The 23,252-nt window shown below is 41.4% G+C and overlaps 1 protein-coding gene across 2 annotated transcripts in view; it reads left to right on the top strand.

The window, feature by feature from the left end:
• Nucleotides 1–23,252, top strand: part of SGCD (sarcoglycan delta) — a 140,398-nt gene that overhangs the window by 63,997 nt on the left and 53,149 nt on the right. The window contains exons 3-4 of one of the 2 annotated variants that reach the window (XM_026063370.1): nt 19,534–19,621; nt 22,692–22,811. In XM_026063370.1, the coding sequence (XP_025919155.1) occupies nt 19,534–19,621; nt 22,692–22,811 (208 nt within the window). The remainder of the gene's footprint in view (nt 1–19,533; nt 19,622–22,691; nt 22,812–23,252) is intronic. The other variant, XM_026063371.1, reaches the window with a different exon arrangement.

Raw genomic sequence — 23,252 nt, 5'->3', positions numbered from 1 at the left:
GATTAGGGCTGATAACTGCTATTCCCTTTATTGGTGTTTAGTAAGTTCTTATCAGCATAAAAGCTAGACTAGCTAGTGCATAAAATATGCTTTTCTGTACTTTCCATTTTTCCCAGCCAGTGTTTGAATGATGGAAATTTTAAAGGAAGCTTTTAGGACTGATAAATAATTATTTTGCCAATGTACTTGTCTCACAATGTTCAAATCCAGAAGAAGAGGGGTATAATTTTAAAGCACAGAAGCAGTTCTGTAATGCAGGTATTCTTCCATATTATTTGCTCTGCAAGTCTACCTGCTCCAGAGCTAAAAATACACACTGAAAAGCAATAAACCATGTATTTGAATTAAATAATGACATGTGCCCACAATGGGGGCTATCTGCCTCATTGCCATAAATACACGTTTATAAACAATACAATACTAATTTAGATTAAAAAGCAACATTCACCCATGAAAAGAGGTAGTGCAGATGKCAAGATAATTGCAACTTCATATTATTCTCAAGCTGTGTAGTAAAAATTCAGCCTTCAGTAGAGGCTCAGCTACCTAACGCAAAAGAAGCATGGTATTTTTTGAGGAAGGGGACAGGACAATTCCTTTCCTTCCTTTGTCAGAGTTTACAGGGCAATAAAAGGATRTTGAATTAGTTCCTGATGATTTGGCCCAGCAAAGTGCTTAAGGATTTGAGTGCTCTCACTGAAACCATCACAGGATGGAAATGAAGTTCACCTCACCACACCATCGTCACTTAGCAGTCCCTGTGCCCTTACTCTCACCAGCGATTTGGTCATTAGTCCTTCCAGCATTTAGCTACTCCTTCAGTGATGGACTCTCCAAAGAAGAGAGGAGTCTTTCTTTATGCTTGCTGTGAGATGAATGATCTGTAAGAGCTGCTGGCCACTCATGGACATGGTTTCATGTTGGTGTCCTAACGTTTGCRTCTGGGGGCAGTTGAGCTGCCACGGTGGCTTCAGGGCTGAAGGCAAAACTCACACTATCAAAGGTCAACTTCTGAAGCACAGTTTTTCCTCTAACAATGTTTCCACAGCTTACTCCTTCTCTCGGGATATTTCTGGCAACATATGCTAAAATATTATTTAAAAACCCTACTAATTTTTTAAAAAAAGAGCAAGGTTGCTAATGATTGCATTGCTAACAAAAGGAAGCTTCCTTGCAACCATGTCCGGGCATCTCACATTCTCTCTATAGAGGCTGCTAAGCATGCACTGTGGCACCAGTCCAAATTGCTTGTCATTAGAGTTGGTGCCTATGTGTGTTTGCTATAAAAGTCTCTCTCACTTTGGTCAGTTTGAGTGTTGCTTGCCCAGTAGCTATCAACAGAGAAGAGAGCTGGCAGTCAGAGGGCCAAGCAGTAAAAATACACAGCAGCAGCAGAGCAAGTTGCAAAARGCATCATTTTGGCATAAGCACCCTCAGTTGATGCACAGATCTTGTTACCATCACCATCCAGAGCAGATTCAAGTCTATATGGCAGTAGGCTGTGAGCATCCAGGGGGATTTATAAAATTGATATGCTCTCCTCTTAATAAATTTCGTTCTCAAGTAATAAAATCCAAAAAATCCTACTTCAGCCTGAACTTTTGTTGCCCYGGAGCTTTGGGGGCAGTTAGTGGCTCTGTGATATTTCCAGCYTGCTGGAGAGGTTTAAGTAAATTTTACAGCAACTGTGAAAACATTTCCCTCTACTTTCATAGTAAAATTGGCCAGAAGTCTCTGAAGTTTGAATTTTCAAGGAAATTTTGTAGGTTAGAATTGGGTCTTGCTTTGCATGTTCCCTATTGCTTGTCTAACAAGCTGGTGCTCTCCCTGGGAGTTGTGTGTTGCACACTCAGAGCAAAACAGGCAACCGAAGTATTCCACCTTTGCAAGGTCTGTTTGCATACCGAAAGAAGGAAGCTCTGAAGTAAACAAACTTTCTGAAATAACTCCACAAGTTACATTTCAAAGCAAAATCTCGTTGAGGCTGCCTATGGCATTTTGAAAAGGATTTCATTAAATGTTGCTAACATGTCATAAGCTCTCTTAAATGGAAGGGTAATGGCTCATAACATTTGTAAGCTTTTTAATTTCATGCAATATGAGCAGCGTAATCAACACCTATTAAAGTCAATCAGCTGTGCCAAGTGGGCTACCTACCTCAGCTTTTGTCTATATTTTCATCATGGGCTCACCTCTAAACTAACTCTGGGAACAATGTGTTTGTACTTCCTTATCCTAACATCAGTGGAGATTTGGTGTCCAGACAACCCAGTATGGTCACTACAGAAGTATCTGAACCCATAAGGTGAATAAATACATGTTTTTTGCTTTCTTGGGAGGGAGTATGAGCCATTGGACTGGTGCAGGTTAGTTAACAGCCCCAAAGCCAAACATCAAGGAGAAGGAGAATTTCTCAAACCCAGTTTGGTTGACTTTTTTCCTTCCACAGGTGAAAATGATCTGCTTGAGCTGGTTGTATAAGAAAAGGGGAGCAGTTTAGATCATGCATTTGTTCTGTTGTTCTGATCTGATTCCCTTCTCCTCTTCCTTTCAAACATTTGCAGCAGAACTTTGTGGGCATAACAACAGGCGATGTGCATCACAGCTCAAAGTGAGCTGCTAGGTAAGGCTGGGTGCTCTCTGATCTCTCAGCTTTTGCCTTGCATTTTTACCATGATCACAGAAATTGCTTGCTGCTTCTCCTACTGTGTTTCAGCTGTAGAGGGGATGACAGCAGGGCCGAGTTGTGTGGTGGGGCTGTATTTCCACGGAAATGTTGCACATCAGCTCACAGTGTGTTTTCAGCTGAGTCGTGAGCCTTGAGACAGGAGAACAAGCATTAGAACCCAAAATGGAATAAACAGTTGATTTAATTTATTTGTCCAAAAGAAAAAACATGGAATTATTGATTTTAAAGTTGAAAGTAAAAATGGTTGACCTGAATGCAGGTGGCAGGCAGTTTCTTGACTTCCTGGAACGTGCCCCATGTTTCAGTGTCTGTTATTTCAGCTTAGGTTTGGCTTCTGGAATTTACATGCTATCCCTCTTTAAGGGTTAACTGGGAAGATGCTGTGAAGCTCAATTGTTTTGTTTTTCTTAATTAGCCATTTGTTATGGCTTCTCAGTATTCCTACAGGCTTGTATGAGCTGTACATTGTCTTTTTTTTTTTTGACTGTTTAATCTTATATTAAAAAAAAAAAAGCCTTGGGGACTTACTAGGGGTTTCATGAGTGTGGGATACATCAGTCACGTGTACTGATTATGGGTTTTCTGTTGCTTACTTGTGTTGCCGGACAGGTATTACTGTTAAAAGAGAAGCTCTGCTGGTAGTTGACTGAAGCTGACCTGAAGCAACCCATGGGATTGAATGCAGTCATACAGTAGACGTGAATTCTCAGTCCAAAACTTGATCCAAATTTCATTTTAACAAGCTGTAGGCTCAGAAAGAAATAAGCCTTACAAAGCACCTGAAACTGCTCAGGGAACGACATGTGCAATTGTATACTGCTACATTTCTCTCTCTCGAGGGCAAAAGCCTTGAGTTTAAGGATTTACTATGTCTAGACATCACTACTGACAGTCAGGATCCTGGCTGCTTTAGAAATGCTGAAATATAAGAAAAACTTCTTAATACTAAATGTGAAAAAGGAATGGAACTTTACAGTATGGCTAGAGAGAAAACAGAGACATAAGTAAATGGATAAACAAAAAGAAACACTAACATACAATGAGATCCAATTGCAAAGAAACAGAATATTTTTTTCTGATATTTTTGGGAAGTCTCAATAGCAGAGCTTGATGTCCTCTWATCAGAGGACAGCAATCACTTCTACAACTCTTGTACTGATCAAGACTATTTCAAAAGCAGTCTTTTTTTTTTTTTTTTTAATAAGGCAAGTATTACTTGCCAAGACAAGCTGTGCTGTCATTAGAAAGTGCAGGCACATGCAACTAGTTTTACAGCCAGTTCGGTTTGTGTGTTCTTTGCTTTGCAACAGGAAAGGAAAAGTCAGACCTTCCAGGTTTCATTTACAAGTCACTTTGCCAGTGATAAGAGTTTCTCTGGTTGTTTTGTTCCTAGATGACAAATTTCAGGTTGGAGAAGGAAGAATGCAGTGTAAAACAAGAACCACTTTAAATTTGCTTCTGTTCTGTTAGGGCAAATTGGTTGAAGCTCTTGGGAAAACTAACTTGCTGTTTTGAAAGTAAAAGTAAAATTTCTTTGGCTGTTAACGTCTCCCTGGCTGAAATATCTCTATTTTTGGTCTGTATCTGCCTGAGGCCATGCCTGGCCATCTATTCCCATGTATGCCAGCATCTGCCAGGATGGGATAGGCCAAGCCAAGCCAACTTTCGTGGCCCGGTGCTGGAGTGCAGCTTGCTACTGCGTGCATACTACAAGCATTGTTTATGAACTGTATGATTAAAAACATCTATAAATCCAATCACAAGAGAGGGACATCCTGACTTGTCAGTAAATCATTGATTTAGGCCTCAGTCCAACCAGATATTTAATTAATAATTTAATTTAGAGATATAAGTTACTTTATTAAAGTCGGTAAGGCCATTCACATGCATGAAGTTAGACATACGTTTGTGTTCTTTGCTGGATTATGTCCTATAACTTCTACTTATACTGCACATATGTGGCAGAGCAAAGCCATCACCAGGAGCCCATCATGGTGGTCTTGGTACAAACATGAAGAAAGATGCAGCGCTTTCCCAAAAGGGTTTTACAGTGCAAAAAAGCTAAACAAAGAGTGGGACAGGAGATAGGGATGAGGACAAACAAGGTGGCTTGCTAATTTGCTCCTCCAGCAGGTGAGAAGTGATGTGAGGAGTTCTGTGTCCATGTGTGGACCCTTTTTAGTACATCACATGCCCCAAGTGTAAGGGAGCATGGTGATAGAACTGGCAGGTATTTTCAAATAAAGGCTGACATGGTAAAGAAGTGTTCTTCYTGGGGGCTGAAGGAAAGCAGTTTCCATGATGCCTATTTTTTTGTTTGTTTCTTTTTTCATTTTTTTTTACTGCAGGCTTTCAGTACAAAATGGCCCATGTCCATTGATTTCCTCTGGATTTGCTCTAATCCCAAATCCAGTTAACTTCYTAGTTTTGCTTCCAACCTGGCCTTGAAAGACTGGATGATTTTCCGTGGCATGTTGCACAAAGTACCAGCCAGGAGTCTGCTCCTCATTTCTCTCCTGGAAGGGAATAACCTGTGGAAAAGGAAGAAAATTCTAGGTGTTTCAGCTCACAGTATTTCTTTCTCATTCCTCCATAAGGACGTGATCCTTGTTTGCCATCCTTGCATGGAATAGCAGGAGATTGCTCGCTTTCAAGCCTTGGATTTTCCCTGGGCAGGAGTGGAGCAAGTTTCTCTGCGTCTTTCCCATCCTTGCCGCTGAGGTTCCCCAGCAAGCATCGGCTGTGTGGTGTCTCTCTTATGCAACTTCCCCCAGAAACATCCCTCCTCAGGAAGTCTGTAAGCAAAAGGAGATGGTGAAGTGCTTCAAATGCATGCATGTATCTTGGGAACCCTGGCTTCAGCTCCCTGTGGCGTTGGAAAAAGTCACAGTTTCTCACTAGATTCAGTTTCCATCCTTCAATGTGGAGTCGCAGCACTTTTTTGTCTTGCTGGGGTGCAATGATAAATCTGTGAAAGTCTGGAGAAACAGCAAGAATAGAGGCTGAGGTGGTTAGAGAGAGGGAAGAAGGAACACAGAAGTCGCAAAAAGGAAGGAGTACCACAGAGAGCCCTGGGTCATGCTGCTTTCCATTTCTTTCCCTAGTGGAATTTAAGACCAAAATCCAGAGTAGAGAACAGGTGTTTATAGAAGGGTTGAATAAAGCCAGGAACAATTCAGAAAGGCAAAATCCCTTCTCTTGCTTCTTACAACAGCCCCATATCCAAACACTGGATATCACAGAAGCATATTAGAGGTGATAAGACAGGAAACCTCTCCAGTTGTGACAGTAATGTCACCAAATTCAGTAGGAATATTTCGGCGGTGTAGAGCAAGCATGAGGGACTAACACTAAAAGATCAAGACAGAGCTAAACTGGGGTGTGGTATAAAGTGAACACAGAAGACATAGGGTAAGGAGAGCAGTTAAAGGAGATCAAGAGGAAATAAATGTGATCTGAAATCATGGAAGCCACTAAGGAAAGGAATACAGAGGTGTTCAGAGGAACACCAAGTGATGCTGCTGTGCGCATCTGACCAGGGAGCTTAGATGCAGATGCAAGGGCAGAGCAAAGCGAGTATTAGCGAGGGGAGCTGGACAGCCCTGGAAGGGAGCGAGTGGAAGAGAGCAGCTTCCCCTCTGAAACATGGGCTGTTGTATGGGACACCCGTGTGGAAACTACAGTCTTGTGGAGGTGTCTTCCTTTGGAACATACTCTGGAATGGTCTTGTTGCAAGGGAAAGTTTTGTTTAATGTGTCTATTTCAAATGCGTCCATGCTAAAATTTGATTTGTAAATCACTGCCCGTTTATAAAATGATGAGTAATTGCATACCAGGATTTGTATAGCATCCTGTCAGTGCAGGACATCTTGCTAGATTCTTAACTTGTAGTCTACAACTACAGGAATTAAAATGGCTTTTCAGACACAAGCTTTTTTCTTTCTCTCTTTTTTCCACCTACAGCTTGATATTGTGCTTCTAATTCTTTTTCTCCTTGAGCAAAACAATATACTGTTCCATTGGCTGACCCTTGATTTAAACAGTGGTGGATTTGTCATGGGACATCTAATGAATAAAAGTGGTTAGCATGAGTTCTGCTTCTCTGCTAAGAAACCAGTAGCAGCTGCAGAAAGTGCCCATGGCACCATGAATGGGTGGCTACTGATTTAGAGAGAAGCGTGCTGTTCACTGAATCATCCCTATCACTCTCTGCAGTGCCTGCAAAGTCTTTTTTTTCCGAGTACTAATACAAGCTGAGCCTTCCTCTTGAATGAGATTTGACAGGACTGCAGCCCAGGGCAGTACAACTGAAGAATAAGATGTGTTTTTCCAATGAGAAGTCTTGTAAGACATCAATATTTAAAAGCAGAGAAATAAATAAAATTACAGGCAATCAGGTTGATTGAGGAGAGGTCATTTGTCTGACAGAACAAGCGTCCCCGTCAGGCTAGGCTTTCAGTTCTTTAGCCGTTTTCTTTCTTTTGATTAGGTTGATCTGGAAGAGTGTGAACAACTAATTACTTTTTTTAAAAAATCATTATTTTTTATAGATATATTTTGCAATTTAGAGGTATAAAGTGGGCAGATCTGTTCATCGCCTCAGAACAATTGATATTTCTCTTTCAAGCGGCTTCATTGATGTGTTGTACACACAAGTGAAGCCACAAAGTGGATGGCCGCATAATCCATAGCTGCTGTATAAAGTCAAGAGATCCCTTCTGATTAAGAACAGCTGTAGCACATGATCAATCTGAGCGATCCATCCAGAACTGATGTACTGACGTCGTCTCCAAAGAGCTATGGCTGTGAGTGGGTTGATGGGATGATCCTGAAGATGTTTTTTATGATGCTTACTGTGGGGTAGTATTCAGAGCCAATGTCTGTTCTCTGGTTTTAACAGACCATCCTTCACTACTTAAATGAAGACCAGGGGGCAGCACAGAGGGCAGTGGCACTTATATTGTCATGTTATGTTACCAGTGCTGTTGGCTTGAGGAGCACCTTTTCAATTTTAATTTTATTTCATGTGTACTCTTGCTTCAGGCCAAAATATTGTATCTCTATTGCTGCTACATTCTTGGAATCCCTAGCTACTGCTGCAAACTGACTTTTGCTGTGTATGTTTCCTTCAGATCCAAACTGTTACTTATAAATGATGAGCCTTGATGTTGGTACACAGTTGGGAAAGCAGCAGGCTTTTTGTTTCTCTCCTCAACATTATGTATTATGCAACAGTATGGGAAATATAACTTAGATAAAGTAGGAGAAATGGGAACATGCAGTCACAACCCTTTCTGCATCCTTTCCTGGTAGGTGCCACTGACTGGGTGTCTTCACTGATCAGTTTTGTTCCTCCAGGATTTTAAAAGAACTTAAGGAATAAAATCATCTGGTGGCAAATGTATTCTGTTTAAAAGTGGAGACAACCAGACAGGCTGAGCCACCTGGTTGTGATCCACACAAACAGTAATCCTGGGCTCTTGGCTTTTATATATCTTGCTGTGTTCCATTTTACCTTCACACATCCTAATCCCTTTGGCTGCCTTTGCCATTACTCACCATTTCCCCTAACAGCACTTCCTTCTTCTGCCATGCATGGAAAAAGCATCTGCTGCTCTTCCTGCAAGCCTGACATCTCTTGAAGTACCGCTCCCCAGGCCCAYGGTGCTGTTGCTTAGGGGGTTATTTTTGCTCATCAGCCCCGTACCATGGCAATACTCTGCAGTTACCCCAGAATGTCTATTGGATGGCAGTCACAAGATGCAGTCAGTTCTCAACGCAGAGCACCCTACACCGCTCACGCAATTGCTCCACTGATCAGACATTTACTACCATTTTATTTTGGTAGGTATCTGTGTTCTGTGCACCAGTGTCCAGCAGGATTTAGCATCTTTCCTTTAGATCAATCCAATTCATGGTCACGTGTTCAGCTGCATCTGTTGTTTTGGCTCCCCAAGTGGGCCATCGTGGCTGGTAGATGTTCTGCCTCTCCCAGGATGGAGGTTTGGCCACCTGTGTTTATTCCTTGAGGAAGTCTGTGACTAAGGGTGTAGACTGACAAAGCAGAAATATTGATCATTTTAGCAGAAAAAACAAAGCGGTCACATAAAAGGAATTCAAAAGCAATCTCTGTAACTGTTTCTGTGACCTAATAACCCTGTATCATAATTAAAATAGTCCAAATTACTTGGTATCATAGACACAGTCATGGGCACAGCCTTTCTTTTCTGTCCATCCTATTTTCCCAAATATGCCTCTACAGAGTTAACTCAGTATATTTCTACAATAAATATTCCCACAACAAGCCCGAACTATGGTTTTCATCAATCTTTTTATATCTCCTTCAAACCTGTCACACCAGCATATGTGCTTACAGCAGCYTAGAAAAAAACAGACAAACCACAAATAAAAGCAAGACTTTGAATGGAAAACCTGAATTTTAGATCGCCAGGAACGGTCAGATCATCTTTATTTATATTTCATACAGTGGCAAGGGCATAGTCATCAATGAATAAATAATTGCAGGTCCAGAAAATCAGATTATTAATCCCATGAAGCTGTTGAAAAGGAGAGTATGTTTACCCCTTCAAACCTATTCTCTGATGCACAGACCCACATTTGCCTATGGAGCAGAGCAAGCTGAAGGATGGCTGTCATAATGAAGAGCCTAATAATTGCACTGGAAGCCCAGAAACAGAAATACTTTGACTGCAGGAACATGTCAGGGCTGAACCTTGTCATTTCACGGGCCAGAGGTATTGGAGAGAACTCCACTAGGTAATCACAGAAGTGAGGATGGCCTTCTGTGTTCCCTGCCTTCCAGCCGTAACCGTACTGTAATATAGTTGCTTTTGCAGTGTAATTGCTTTCTCTGCAGGGCTTCTTCCTATTGATTCTGCTTGTGTGGATTTAAATTGTTTGCGGGTTGGAACTAGACTCAAGTTGGTCGGCGTTGCAGTTTTCTCATGTCCGACATCACACGTGATAGTTCTATCTAAGAGCCTTTAATGACGTTCAGATAGCATCGCTCCCTGGCCTGCACGTATGTATTTGATTTGAGGAGAGAGGCTGGATCAGATAAGTTCAGGACATCAATAAATACGTGGATTTTGTTTGGTGACACTTGTTCAATTTGAATCTTTTTTTCCCAGGAAGCAGCTTGTGTTGTGTCATTTTTTTCAGCATGCTGTGTAAATGCTCTACATCTGCAACTGTCGAGGATGGTGCCATCCCATAGCAATGCCATCTGCTCGTTCGCAAAGTGCTTTTTGCATAGATAAAAAATGTGAGGTGTTACTCATAATTAGGCAAATTGCATGCTGTGATCTGTGATGGATTTGATTTCTTTTGCTGGCTACTTTGTATATGTCTATGTGTCCATAAGTATTGTCTACATACCAGCATATGGATGCAGATGAATCAGAGACTCATGAATTCCTTTTCCCCATCTAGACAGATGGAAATGTTTTCTGTTCTTCTTATTAGCAGCAGTTGAATTTCAGTTACACCAGGGGCCTCAGCAAGGATCTTTACCATGTTTCATGCCATACATACATGCATAAGTTGGCATGGCCAACTCTAATCTAATACAAGAAGTTAGTGATCCATGATCAAGGCCAAGGAAAGTTATCATTTCAAAGCAATGGTCAGAGATTGCCATGTTAGTAGTAGTCTTGGAGAAAAATATTTGGGTATGTAACTTGGTGTTATGCAGTGCAGTAACGAAATTTCTAAAGGTGCTGTGAGCATTGCATAACCCAAGTCTCTCTGGTGAGTCAGACTTTTGGAAAATATTGCTGTTCCTTGCATGGTAACAGCAATATTTACTCTTAAATGTGTATTCAGCTCACTAACTGACTGAGATCCTGCTTCTTTCTGGTTGTAATGTGGTCCAAGTAATAGAAAATGAGTCAGAAATCRCTAGTTCTGTATAATTTTAATATTGTCTTCAATTGCCTTTTATAGATAGTGAGCTATGATTTACCAGTAGTTTTAAAAGATGCCTAAGCCAGGCAGTAGGCATAGCTGGAAGGCTATAAAATGAAAATGAATGAAAGGAGTTCTGCACACCTATCTGGAGTACAAGTTATGAGCAGTGTATAGCTATACAATTGGATGATTTAGAATATTTTAAACCTCAGCAGCATTCTCTCCCTCTCTCTCCTGTGGTCTCACACATATCTGCAGTGTGTTCACTTCAGCGGGAGATCTGTCACCGCTGGAGTCTGACCATAACTAGCATAACCCAAGGCAGCGAATAGGCTATAACTTAGCACAAATCCATAGTCCTGTTGTTAAAACAGCTCCTGTATACGAGGATCTGATCTGTGCAAGCTACCTCTCAGTCTCCTTAGGAGCAGCTACTGCAGTTAGTTATTTCTGGGGGAGAATACTGAATAAACTGAAAACAACAGCAAATACTCAGTTGATTTCTATTAGAAGGTGGTGATTAATGTGCTGAGAATCTAGGACTGCTGTTCTCCTGCTGAAGAGAGTTACAGTTCCTCAAGTGCTTGTGTGAGGAAGAGCTCTTCCCCGGTGATGCAAAGTTAATCATCAGTACACATTTGATCGACTCCGGTATAACACCTTCAGGTGAATTCTGAGTACAGTGAAGTGCTTGAAGCATATGCAGAATTATTTGGTCATTTTACGAGTTCTGAAGCTCTGTTTCCTTTGTTGCAGATGGTGTCTAAGGGTGTCTTGCCAGAGGACTCCTGGTGCTAAGCATGCCTAATGTGTCTAACCCTTTTAGGTTACAGCCCAGGAAGCCAGTAATGCTCGGTTCAGTTCTCAAAGTTTAGTGAATGCGCAGCAGCCTTCAGAAGTTACCAACCCACTTTTGCCAGCCCTGTGGATACTGAACAGAGCGCCAGCACACGGTTGCGTTCTAGTTTTGTTCACATGTCTATCGGTTTCATCGTGTCATCGGTGGTTTTCTTCACATTATAAGCCAATCAAGTAAAATAAAAATGGCAAACGAATGAAGCAGATACAATGTCGTGGAGATTTTTTCAGTTTTGTTTTTAATGTCAGTAGACATGGTGTAATTTAATTTTCAGAAACATCTCTTCTGCAAAGCAACTGATTAGGTATCTTGAAGAGGAAGCAGCCACTCTCTCTAAGCACTGTATTCGTGAGATTATTACAGATATTCTTCTAAACAGGGAAGCTCCTAGATTGCCAAGAATAAACCACTTTGAAGGATACAAATCCCCTTGGGTATCCGTCCAAAAGCAGAACCCAGTCATTCAGACCTCACATCACAGACCTGCCTTCTTTGCCCTTTAAAAAGCAGAGTCAGAAATGTAGTTCCTTTAATGTAGCAGTGGGAAATTTTGCTTTTATTTTTATTGTTACTAAAATAAACTTCAAGAAATGCCATAAAAGAGGGATTTTTGTGGTAGCAGACATAAAGCTCCAAAATATGTACTTTTTATGCAGTTACAGCGTCAAATTGGGTGAGAACGCAGTATTTTTACATAAGTATTCTGAGCAACATGGTAGTGCAAAGTGTACCTTTGCACAAAGACAGCTGCAGCTATGAATGTTGTTTGCATAGAAGGGTCTTGTGTTTTTTTGTCTTTAAGCATTTGAATATTTGACATTGAAAATAACAAATATCAGAAGTTAGCATATAGCCTGTTGAGTCAGCTCGTGACCTTCTGCATTTATGGCTTTAAGTGTCGGTTGCCGGACAGAGCTGTACCAGCTCCATTTCTGATCCACGTTACATGACTTGGGTGCGTTACACTTGTGAAAAGAGTTTATTTCCAGGAAGAAAAGGATAAAGACTACATTTTGTTACCTCTGCATTGAACCTCGTCGCCTTCCTAAAAACAATTGTCTTTAGACCTAAATAGGCATGTACGGGGTACTGCGTAGCATTGTTTTAATCTGTTTTGTGTTATCAATTCTGTTCACCGTTTGCTTTCATTCTGCTATGAAAAGCTTGCGTTGTCAAATCAGAGTTCTGCGAGAAAAGGGATTTAGTTACATGAACATCATATTCGACTGTTTGAAGGACAAAGTCAAGATCAGAAGAGACTCAGTGATTGAACAACAAAAAATATGTTCAAATAACATTAAGGGATGTTTTCAATCTAACACCTAGGGATTTAGCTGCATGACTTAAAATTGTGTGCCAGAAGGCTTCTGGGCAAAATCCTGTTCTTGTTGTGGGGAGCTATATCAGAAAGAGGAGGAGGATCTATTGGTTTTTCTTTTGTATGGCAACTTAAGTAGAAACATTAATGGTTGGCTTGCAAGTTTGGCCTTAAGTCTATGGTTTCTGTTGATATAGGTAAAAGCCAGGCTGCTTCTCCAAGGGGAGCTCTTAGGGGCAAAGTTCACTAGATTTTCCAAAGTTTGTCCTCACAGCCACAAATAGACTGCTTTCTGGTAATGCCTGTATGCTGTCCTGGTGAGGTTTGTGGCGATTCATAGCTGTGCCAGTTATTTGATCTGCAATATCTGTAACCAATTCTGAATTTTTTTTACTTGATTGTTTCCTCACATCTTTGTGTTCCATGGGAACAGCCCTGAACTTTTCAGAGCTGCAGACACCTTCCAAAGCAGTTCAAATCCAAGACCATTTTCTTCGACTCTGTGCTCGCAGCATGTTCTGGAGGTCTTTGTCTTTAGGAAACTCTGGGTTTAGCATCATGCAGTGAGAGCGTTATTGGTGCTGCTCTTTGAAGGGATGATTACATCATATGGGAACATGCAAAACTGAGTCAGTGATACTAATTTAAGCACGTCTGTGTCAACCAGCTGGTGGGAACAACAGAGTAAGTGTTTAAAAGTGAATTTTCGTGGTAGGTCACAGTGCCTGAACATGCCTGACAACTGCAAAAATCAGCTTGGGCACAGTGCTCTATGCCACAGCAAGAGCTGCTAGGTTTGGTTGCACTAGGAAATATGGGAGAGGTGAGTTCTTGTTAGAAAAGTTTCCCTGTCTCGGTGAAGGAAGTCTTGTTACCTGAAATGATTGCTTTTTGACTCAGTTTTCGGGCAATGATTACTTGCTACTCCAAAACAGGCAGAACCGTGAAAAGTGACCTCATACTCTGAACATCCAGGAGATGAGATTTGGAATGAAATGCAAACAGAGGATTTCTAGGAGCGTGTTGCTTGCTGTCCCATGAGCAATGACCGAGTGGCAGCGCCCTAGCAGAGGGCATGGTAGACTTGTGCTGTTCGCCTATGGATGTGCCTTTATGAGACTGAACTTGAAAATTGGGTTAAGCACTGCAAGTTTGTGTCCCAACCTTGCCTCTTTTTGCGTGTTCAGCCCATTCAAACTACAGGTTATGTTTTTACATTACCAATCCACTTTCTCTTCCTTGTCTTCACAAGCAATTGCTGTCAAGATTTCCTGATGATCTTTTTAAGAGAAGAGAAAATGTATTATACAAATATTTATAAAGTATCTTAAAATAACAAGCCCTTTGGGGAAAAAGTAGCTGTCTGCAGCAATACTGCACAACGTGGATTCAGCTGATTTGAACTGTGCTCTTTGGCAGTAGTTTAACTCACTGCTGGTCCTGGGCTCGGGGTGGAGGCGGTGTATTTGCAAGTTCAACTCCCTGCCTGCGAGAAGCGGCGTGGCACTGGTGTGATCTTCCGTTGAGATACCTGCTGCGAGCCAGGATGTGCCGCCAAAATTTGAACAAATGACAACTTCAGAATTTTTCCATCTCGGTCTTTACGATGTGCAGTATTTTCTGGGCTAAGCCCTACCAATGGAAAAGTGCAATCTAATAGATAATTGTAATTACTGCTATTATTACTGCCTTTGGCTCTTGGTAGGACTGATCAGACTTCATGAAAGGAATATGTTATTATAAACTGCAGAAATACTTCCTCTCTAATAGCAGCTCTTTAGTGCAGGCAAATGAATTTGCTGTTTGTGGCTTTAGGTCAGGCGAAGGAGCGCATTTGCTCTCCTGGTGGGCTGGCTGGTCATTTACAGAAAATGAGCTGCTGCCGGCTGTGTGCAGAGCAGTGTTTCTTTCTGTATGTCAGGGAGAGGTACAGGTGAGCAGAAGAACGGTGCTCTGAGTGGCTTTTCCATAGACTGCTCCTTGCCAGCCTGGATTATGCTTTAATGTTTTAACTTTTCTCATTATTTTTTCAAGCCTGTAGGAAATTCACCATTTCCCTTCTTTCCACAAGCTTTGCTTGCACTCACTGTGTAGCGTCATTGAATCCATAGGATCAGATCAGAGCTACTCTTTTTGACCTTCCAAAATATGAAGATGCTGACTGTGATGCATTATTTTTAAATTGCCTGTTAACATTTAAAAAGATTTCCAAAAGTATTTAATAATTCTCTAAAACAGTCTAATGACATCTGTTAAAGCGTTGAATTTCCTTGAAGATGGCACTGGTTGGAATTGCTTCAGCTGCACATTAAGGTTGTCAGTCAAAATGCTTTTACTGTTATAGTCTTTGATCTAGGAGTTTTTAGCATCTTTTCCGGAGCGAGCCAGAGAAAGACACCTAGTGAGCTGTTAGGGTTTGTTTTGCCATGCGTTTAGCCTAGTGAACAATCAGTCGATACCTTTTGCAAAACCCCCTAAGTCCTGCCGAATACCTCACTGCTTAGTGAGGAAACATACAGTTTTGAAATATTTTTGCCCTTTTCAAATTCTTTATTGTGCAGCCTATGTCCAACATTTTAACATATTGGGTTGCTGTGGCAACCTTTCCTGTGTCTGTGAACATTTGCATTAGTGTTAGACCATTAGGTCTGTTAATGAAGGGCTGGAGTAACAGGCAGAATTTTGTATTTGCTAGGTAGGATTTTCTGCAGAGGTGAATGGTAAATTCGTGGTGGGCTGGAAATGGATAACTAGCCCAACAGTCCTTAAAAGATCCCAGCCTCAACTGCCCCCAGAGCTGGAACTGAAGCCCAGTGCAGAGTGGGATCCTCAGCCTGCGTTCTGCCAGGAAAACATGCAGAAGGGGGAAAATTGCATCCCCTCCCATTGGTGTCTTCACCTGGGTCTCTCCAGCAATCTGATCAATGTAACCACGGGAAAGAAACAATAATGTAAAAGTAGTGTCCGAAGGGAGGTGAATGCTGAGGCCATTTGCAAAGTTGCATAGGAAGTTAGGTGAGCGGCTGTGGCTCAGGGAAGTGCTATGGGATGGCTAAGTTACATGACCTGGTAACACCGCACCGTACTAGAGTTAGCCGATAGCCCTTGTGAAGAGGGCAAAGTTGTGACAGCTGTGCCTGGGCATGAAGATCAAGCCAATGCCGTCATCTGAAAGCGGTGGGCGCTGCTGCTCAGGAAGGTGTGGGGATATTGGTGATGGAGGGGAAGAAGAGCAAACGACAGAGAAAAAGATTTACCAGCACCTGCAGGCAGTGAAATGTGTTGGATTATTGAGTGATTGGCAGTATCAGATATATTTTATTTTAAACATACCTTCCTGAAGAATAGGGTGGAACATTTGAGAGAGGAGCAGGCAGACAAACAGAAAAAGGCTAGATTCCCTGAATCCAAACGAATACCTAATCCTGGTTTTGGTTCACTTCAGTTTTCTTTGCATCAAGTTCAAGAATAAAGTATGTTTCATATCTTTAATATTATTTATCTGGAAAGATTCAGAACTAGATTGTTGCATATTATGCTTCATAAATGTGGATATGTCTCATACTTACAGTGTTGCAATTACAGTCAGACTTGGTTATTTATTGCATGCTGATATTCTAACTCTAGGTCTATTGAGTTATATGACAATTTGTGGGAATATTACTGTACTGTACATAATTATTTTTATTGTGATGATGATGCCATATTGATCTAAATTTCCATTTGCTCAAGTGCATCAGAATAATTAATTCTGTCTCTTGATAACATGAAATAGTAATAAAAGTGAAAGGTTTCCCCTTTTCAGTTATCATTTCTAACTTAAGATGTGTTTTAAGAATTTTTTCTGTTTTCTGTGTGATTGAATGAAGCTGGCAGCATCACTAAGCCTGTAGCTCTGTGTGTGAGAGGTGTCGCTTTTGTTACCTTTGTAAACAGAAGATGATGGACACCAAATCTGCAGAATTTTCAGCAAAAGGGAATATTTTTTTGCAGCTCTTCTTCATTTCTTAATGGCAGAAGAATTATGGAAATGAGAACGGGCATTGCATTAAGTGCTTGAAATGTTCTTTCCCTGCAGACCAATAAAAACATAATTCTTCCATTAGGGAAATTTAGTTTTTTGAAAGCTGCATGAATCAGAGCTCTGAATCAGTGAATGAGATGACTCTGCTGGGGTAAGTGTTTCAGGGTCTGATTATGTGTTTTAACACTTTTGTAGGTGGATCCCACCTCTTGGCTTGTCTTGTAAGACTTCTTTGGTGCAACTTTTTCTGCAACTCTTTTTAGATTAATTGCTTGGCTTATCTTGTAGTAAAGTGTAATCTTTTATTACGCAGATCAGTAACAGAGTTCAAAAACCAACCAGTCATGTAGATTGAATGATTTTTTTTTCCCTCCTTAATTCAGACCAGAAGATTTCCTAGCCCTTTCAAAATGCTCTATCTACTTGCATAGCTCTATAAACAAAAGTCAAGTACTATGGGTCAAAAAAGGGACCTTTCTGTACTTCATATAATGTGTTTGTAGTGTCTATAGTCTTACCTCTGACTATAGATTCATACAGATTGTATCTATCTGCCTTTATATCCTCCACTGTGTCAGTATGAAATTGAACATGTAGCAGTAAAATGCTGTCCCTGGAGCTGTTCAGATTAGGTCCCTAGTCATGGCTGTGGGGAATCTAATGCCAGAGCAAGCAGGTATTCAAGTGAAGCCATCCTTTCTTCTATGTTATTAACGATAAAACAGTAATCAACATTAATTTTTAGGAGACAGAGACACCAGGATCTTCTGAAATTTGTCCAAGGTCAGACAATGAATAAGTGGAATTCTTCTTTTTATTATTTTTATTTTTTATATTATAGTTTATCTGTAAATAGGCTGAATGTAGCCTTAATGGTCTAATTATAATTGTTCAGCTAGATCCCATTTTTCCCTTTTCTGCTGAAAGGCTGATCTCATGGGTGCAAGTCGCACAAATACTTAAAGCCGCAGATTTAATTCTTGTGAATATTTGTTCACATGGTTTTCTAAGGTTTGTTTTCTGCAAACACTGCTGCTGGGAACAGTTTATCCATCACCAAAAGTGATCGTTGAGGCTGCAGTCCATCACAGGACTCCAGTGAGTACATTTCTGTGCACCTATTAGGTTATGTTTTATATGTGGACAACCTGGTCTTTTTGCAGTGATCTAGAAAAGTGATATCTATATAAATACTAGTTATGGTGCTTATAAATTCAGGAGGCAAAGAGTATGTGCCTGATATGCAAGATTCTCCATCCTCATCCTGACCTACAGGGTCCTCTGAGCATTATTCCCACAAATGGAAAGATTTTCAAACACTGGAAAGAGACTTTGGTGTAAGAAGCACATGGACATACCGTTTTCAGATCCTCACTGTTATTGTTGCTGTTGTACCTCCTCTACTGATCCTGTGGTTTAGTCAGTTGATGAACGTATTTAGTTGCCTGCTTTAGAGGTTATGAGTAGACACTGGCAGTGCATTTCCACCTCACGCATTAGATTTTGGGGTTATTTAAGTTTGGGTGATTGTAAATTGGGATCATCCTGTGTCAGTGCCTTAGGTGGCTAATAGCCCTTGAGAAACCAACTATGTGGACTGGGGCTGCTTGGAGGAAACACGAGCTCTGAGGTTTCTTGCATGCATTTGTGTACAGAAGGGGCCAGATGGTTTTTGTTGTGGGTTTTGTTTGGCTTCGTTCTGCAGGTGGATTACCTGAAAAGGGTGGTGCCAGGTAGCCGTGTGGTTCCCGTTTTTTAAGAGCTGCTCTAGCTTTTTTCTCAGAGGTATATTTAAAATATAACAATGGGCAGAAATCTGTGTGGTAAAGTGGGGAGTGGAGAAAACTTCATGTCTTGTGGTTCCCCATGGAGCCTGATGGGATGGATCTGGTCTCAAGTGGTGCACACTGGCATCACAGTTCGGATGGTGACTGTGGTACGTGCCAGATGGTTCACTGAGAAGTACATTGAGATGAAAAGCACTTTCTCCATGTTAATAAGGTTTTCTTGTTTGCATCCCTCTGGGCATGGCTCACCTACATCGCCTTGCAGTACACGTACATGGTAAAACCTGTTCAAGTCATCTTAAGCTGTATGCAATATTGCAGATTTGACTGAAATACACTGCTGTAATCAGCAACCATCCCAAAACACCTTGGATCTTGGAAAGCTTAGATCAGGGCCCATATCACCTGCATATTTTAAGATTACAGTTTGGTTAACTTTTACTGGCGCTAAAGCTGACCATCCCTTAAACAAGGCTAGTCACTAGAACATTATGTGGGGCAGACAGAGGTGTGGATAAGGGTTTTATCCTGGGCAATAGAAATCAATGCAGCATCAGGAACTGACATAAATATAAGGGGTCTCAGCAAACTCCCCTTACACAGGTATGGAAGGCCATGTGGAAGGCTGTGTGGAAAGAAATCTGCCTGTATTTGTGTATCCGTGCCTGTGTTTGTGGCTGTTCCTTCCAGATAGGCTCACTTCTTTGCCGGATTACATCAGTAACGTGCAGGGATTAGACGTGCAAAAATCAACACGTAAGGGCACAAACCCAGTAGCCTGCCCTTCAAACACATGCCCAACCTTGCGAGTGTTGTAGCGAGAGCCCAGAGGAGCCGTAGGCAAACCCTGCGACAGGTTTCTCGCGCACGCGTCTGTCACGCAGCCTGACACCCTTCTCACGGGCTTATCTTGTGTTCTTGTTCCAGGGCAACCCACTGTACTTCCAGTCTGCCAGAAACGTTACGGTGAACATCCTCAATGACAAGACTAAAGTCCTAACTCGTCTTGTAACAGGTAAGGAGGAAGAAAGACTATGGGAAAGAATTAAGGAGACATGAAAGACAGTGAGCTGTGGGGTGCTGTGCGAGCCTGAGATGGCACACAGGAGGGGAGCCCAGGTGTCTATTGAAGTACAAATGAAAACTTTGTAGAAACAAAGCTAGAGACATGAAAGCCGCGCTGGAGAGGCAGCTGGCTGGTGCTTTCTGATAACAAAGCAGACCATCATTTTCATTTGAAAGCCAATCCGGTGACAGAAAGGTTAGTTGTGCTGCTTCGGGGTCAAGAAGAACATATTCCGGCTGACATTTCTTTTGTAATAGGCACAGGATTTTCCTGAAACACTTTTAACTTGCTTAAGGTCTCAGGAACCCTGCTGATTAACTGTGGCTGTGTTCGGACACTGCAATTTAGAGCTTTCTAAGCCCAAAGCCCTTCTGCTGATAAAGAACTCTCTCATGCTCCCAAGCGTTAGTGTGTTTGATGGGGAAATGGGTGTTTCATAAATCCCCAGTGCACAGAGACCTTTGAATTAATGCATTGTTAATTTGGATTGAAAGAGCCTAATGCATTATATATGTTAATATATAATATATGTATATGGTCTATGATATATATTTATTATTTAGGTTTACTTAGGGTACTACTTAGTAGTATTGCTGTGTGGCTGAGCTAGTAATCCATAAACATGTTGTTTCTACATGAGACTGGATTGTCTAGCTTGCTTATATAACATCTTGGCCTCTAGTCACAGTGTTAAATAATTAAATACGCAGCTTCAGTAAGCAACAATTTAAGCGGCATGCATGAAAATTGCCTTGAGGAAGGAAATAAATTCAACCCCAAGCGCCCAGATTCTCACATTTAAAATGAACTTGTTTAGTTTGTTGGTTTGCCTTATATTTTCAAGAGGGTATTTGGTTCATTTAAGTGCCTCCATTTCATGAGAGCTGGAGAAGAGCTAGCCAGTGGAAGAAATATCAGCACTGTATTGTGTGCACACACATGCTTATATAAAGCATGTTGAGGATGAAGCATAGGCCAAGTCAACACTGAGATGAGAAAAGTCACAGTGGGCAGGTTGTTAGTGATGTAGACCTAAGTAAAGGACCTTGGGACTCATTTTTGGAAAAGATTATATCTTTTCTGTTTTCCAGCTGCTTGATTTGGGGTTACAGGATTTCATTCAGGACACAGTTGCCTGGAGCATGAGTACCCAGCTGTGCTTTCCCAGAGCCATAAAGATTGTCATAAATGTCTACTGCATTTTCTGAGCCCTGCTAAATCATGTGACCTTACATAAGAAAATGGGACAACCTTCCCTAAGACAGGAAAAAGTGACAAAACACAATGATATCACTAATGAAATATAGTAGTCCCCTGTTCATCTTTTGCCCTACTTCTTTGTAAATGCCTCAGACAAATAGAAAGTAAAATAGAGTCTCAGGTGCAGGGGCAGTGCTGCAGAGTGGGAAGGTAGGGTCTCCAGCCCAAGAGCTTTTCCCTCCCCGTTCTCCATCCGACCTCTTAGTGGAGCCTTTCCCGTCCTAAACACCTAGAGTGATTGCAGGTCCAATGCAGTGTCATGGGTAATGGGCAGCTTGTTTCCATTTCGGCCTTCCTAGCGTTAAAGCCCCGTGCCGAAGTCTGCCCGTTTGTCTCTGCGGGCCATTGCCTCTCAGCGTGACATCGTGGTTAAGCAGCTCGTTTCTGCGTTCTGCAGCAGCTCTGGTTTTGGAGTGGAGTGAAGATGTAGTCCCGAGTAGAGTACACTGCAGTGATGAGTAGGGAGGCAGTTAATTAACGAGATACAAATCAAACTTAAAAGCTGCCCAAAAGTATGGGATTTTCTTGGAATGGCTGCAGGATTTTTAAGTGTTTCTGCAGAATTCAACATACAGGGATCTCAGCATAGCTGTACTTTTCTGTAGTCCAAACCATGCACACAGTTCTGTGCATGCCCTAATGCTAATGCAGTTGACCTGTGCAGGCAAACATGGGGTGTAGAGTTAGAAACTGCCTGTAAGAAAATGTTGACTTTCAGGTCACATTTCTCGTCTTTTGAGAAATGAGACTAGTCAGGAAGATGACAGGAATAACGCTACCAATCACCTACCTTGTGTGGTAGCGTATTCCAGGGAGGCTTTGGTTTGGAACAGGCTACCTAGGACTGTTGGATGGTGATTTGTACGAAGTTTAGCCTAGGTCAGGTAACAGAAGGGCCTGCTCTTTGTAGCCTTTGAGCCCCAGACTTGCACAGAATTGCCATTCAGGCGGCTAATGATTATCAGGCTTCACAACAAAATGCATTGACAGAGGCTTTTCACAACAACCTGCAGGAGAAGCAGTAGAATTAAAATAAGAGCTAAGAAGGAGAGGTTTATTCATTTAAAAACTTTCTGAAATATGAGAGGTCCTGCCATTTGTCTTGGCTTGTGCAGGGGAGAAATCCATCCCCCTGGAGGAGGGTCAACTTTCAGCAGTGCCAGGATGGAAACCCTCAGCATTTTTCAGGGCTTGCCTTCCTGGTGATGTAGGATTAAGCTCTTAAACTTGCAGTTTGAATGGGAAGCATTTGCTCCTTTTTTTGAATTGGACCATGCATGACACCAGTATCATTTTAACCCAGACATATTTAACAGGCATAAAACCAAGAATTTTTTACACCACAGCACTGGTCCTAGCAAAATATATTCAGGAAGTGGTCCTGATTCCTTTTACAGCTGTACCAGTACTCTGAAAGCACAATGATACATTCACTGCTATTTCACATGTGGGTCTTTCTTTTTTGTGAAAAAAAAATCCCCAAATATGCCAAACTTAATGGTAATGACATACATAAGTGTTAACAAAAATATAAGTAGAAATAGCTGAGGTGTGATTTGGGTAGAAAATACTGCCCTTTCTGAAGGAGAGGTTACCCTTGATGTGTACAGACCTCCCTGTTTGATGTGTTGGATGCAGGTTGTATCTACAGAGTTATTAGGATAATCTCAGCAGATGAGCTTATTAAATGTACACATCTACTTTGTGATTTTCATATACTTTTCACTAAGACTTTGTGCTAATCTCTTCTCCCCTCTAGGTCCCCAAGCAGTGGAAGCACACAGCCAAAAATTCGAGGTGAAAACCCTCTCTGGAAAATTGCTGTTTTCTGCAGATGACAATGAAGTGGTAGTTGGGGCAGAGAGGCTGAGAGTTTTAGGTAAGAGATTATTGACTAATTCACTATTTTAATACATGTCTCTTCAAATCTTAAAATAATTTTGTCTAACTTCCCTTGTTGCTTGTGGAAAACTTATTTTGGTGGTGAAGCCCTTCACTGTCTTTATTGCTTTGAATCTTCTCCAAGCAGATTAAGGCCAGGAGTTTCTGTCTGAGGAGTTTCTTAACCTGCACTACATGTTATTTGCCCTGCAGAGAAAACTGCCCTAGAAATGGTTTGTCTGGCTCGTAAAGCAGCATTAAAACCAGCTTTGGAAACTAAATTGCTTTATCTCTTGGATCTGGGATGAAGGGCAGTGAGGGATCACTATAAGGATGCTTCCACAGCTGCAGTCACTGTCTCTGTATGAAGGGAAACCTTAGGCTTCGTATTTTTCATCTCACCACTTTCATGAGCTCTACCTTCATTCTAAAGCAAACA

The sequence above is a fragment of the Apteryx rowi genome, unplaced genomic scaffold, assembly GCF_003343035.1.
Source record: "Apteryx rowi isolate R43461 unplaced genomic scaffold, aptRow1 scaffold_2, whole genome shotgun sequence".
Taxonomy (NCBI): domain Eukaryota; kingdom Metazoa; phylum Chordata; class Aves; order Apterygiformes; family Apterygidae; genus Apteryx; species Apteryx rowi.
Note: the sequence above shows the minus strand (reverse complement) of the source record. Positions and strands in the feature narration are given on the sequence as shown.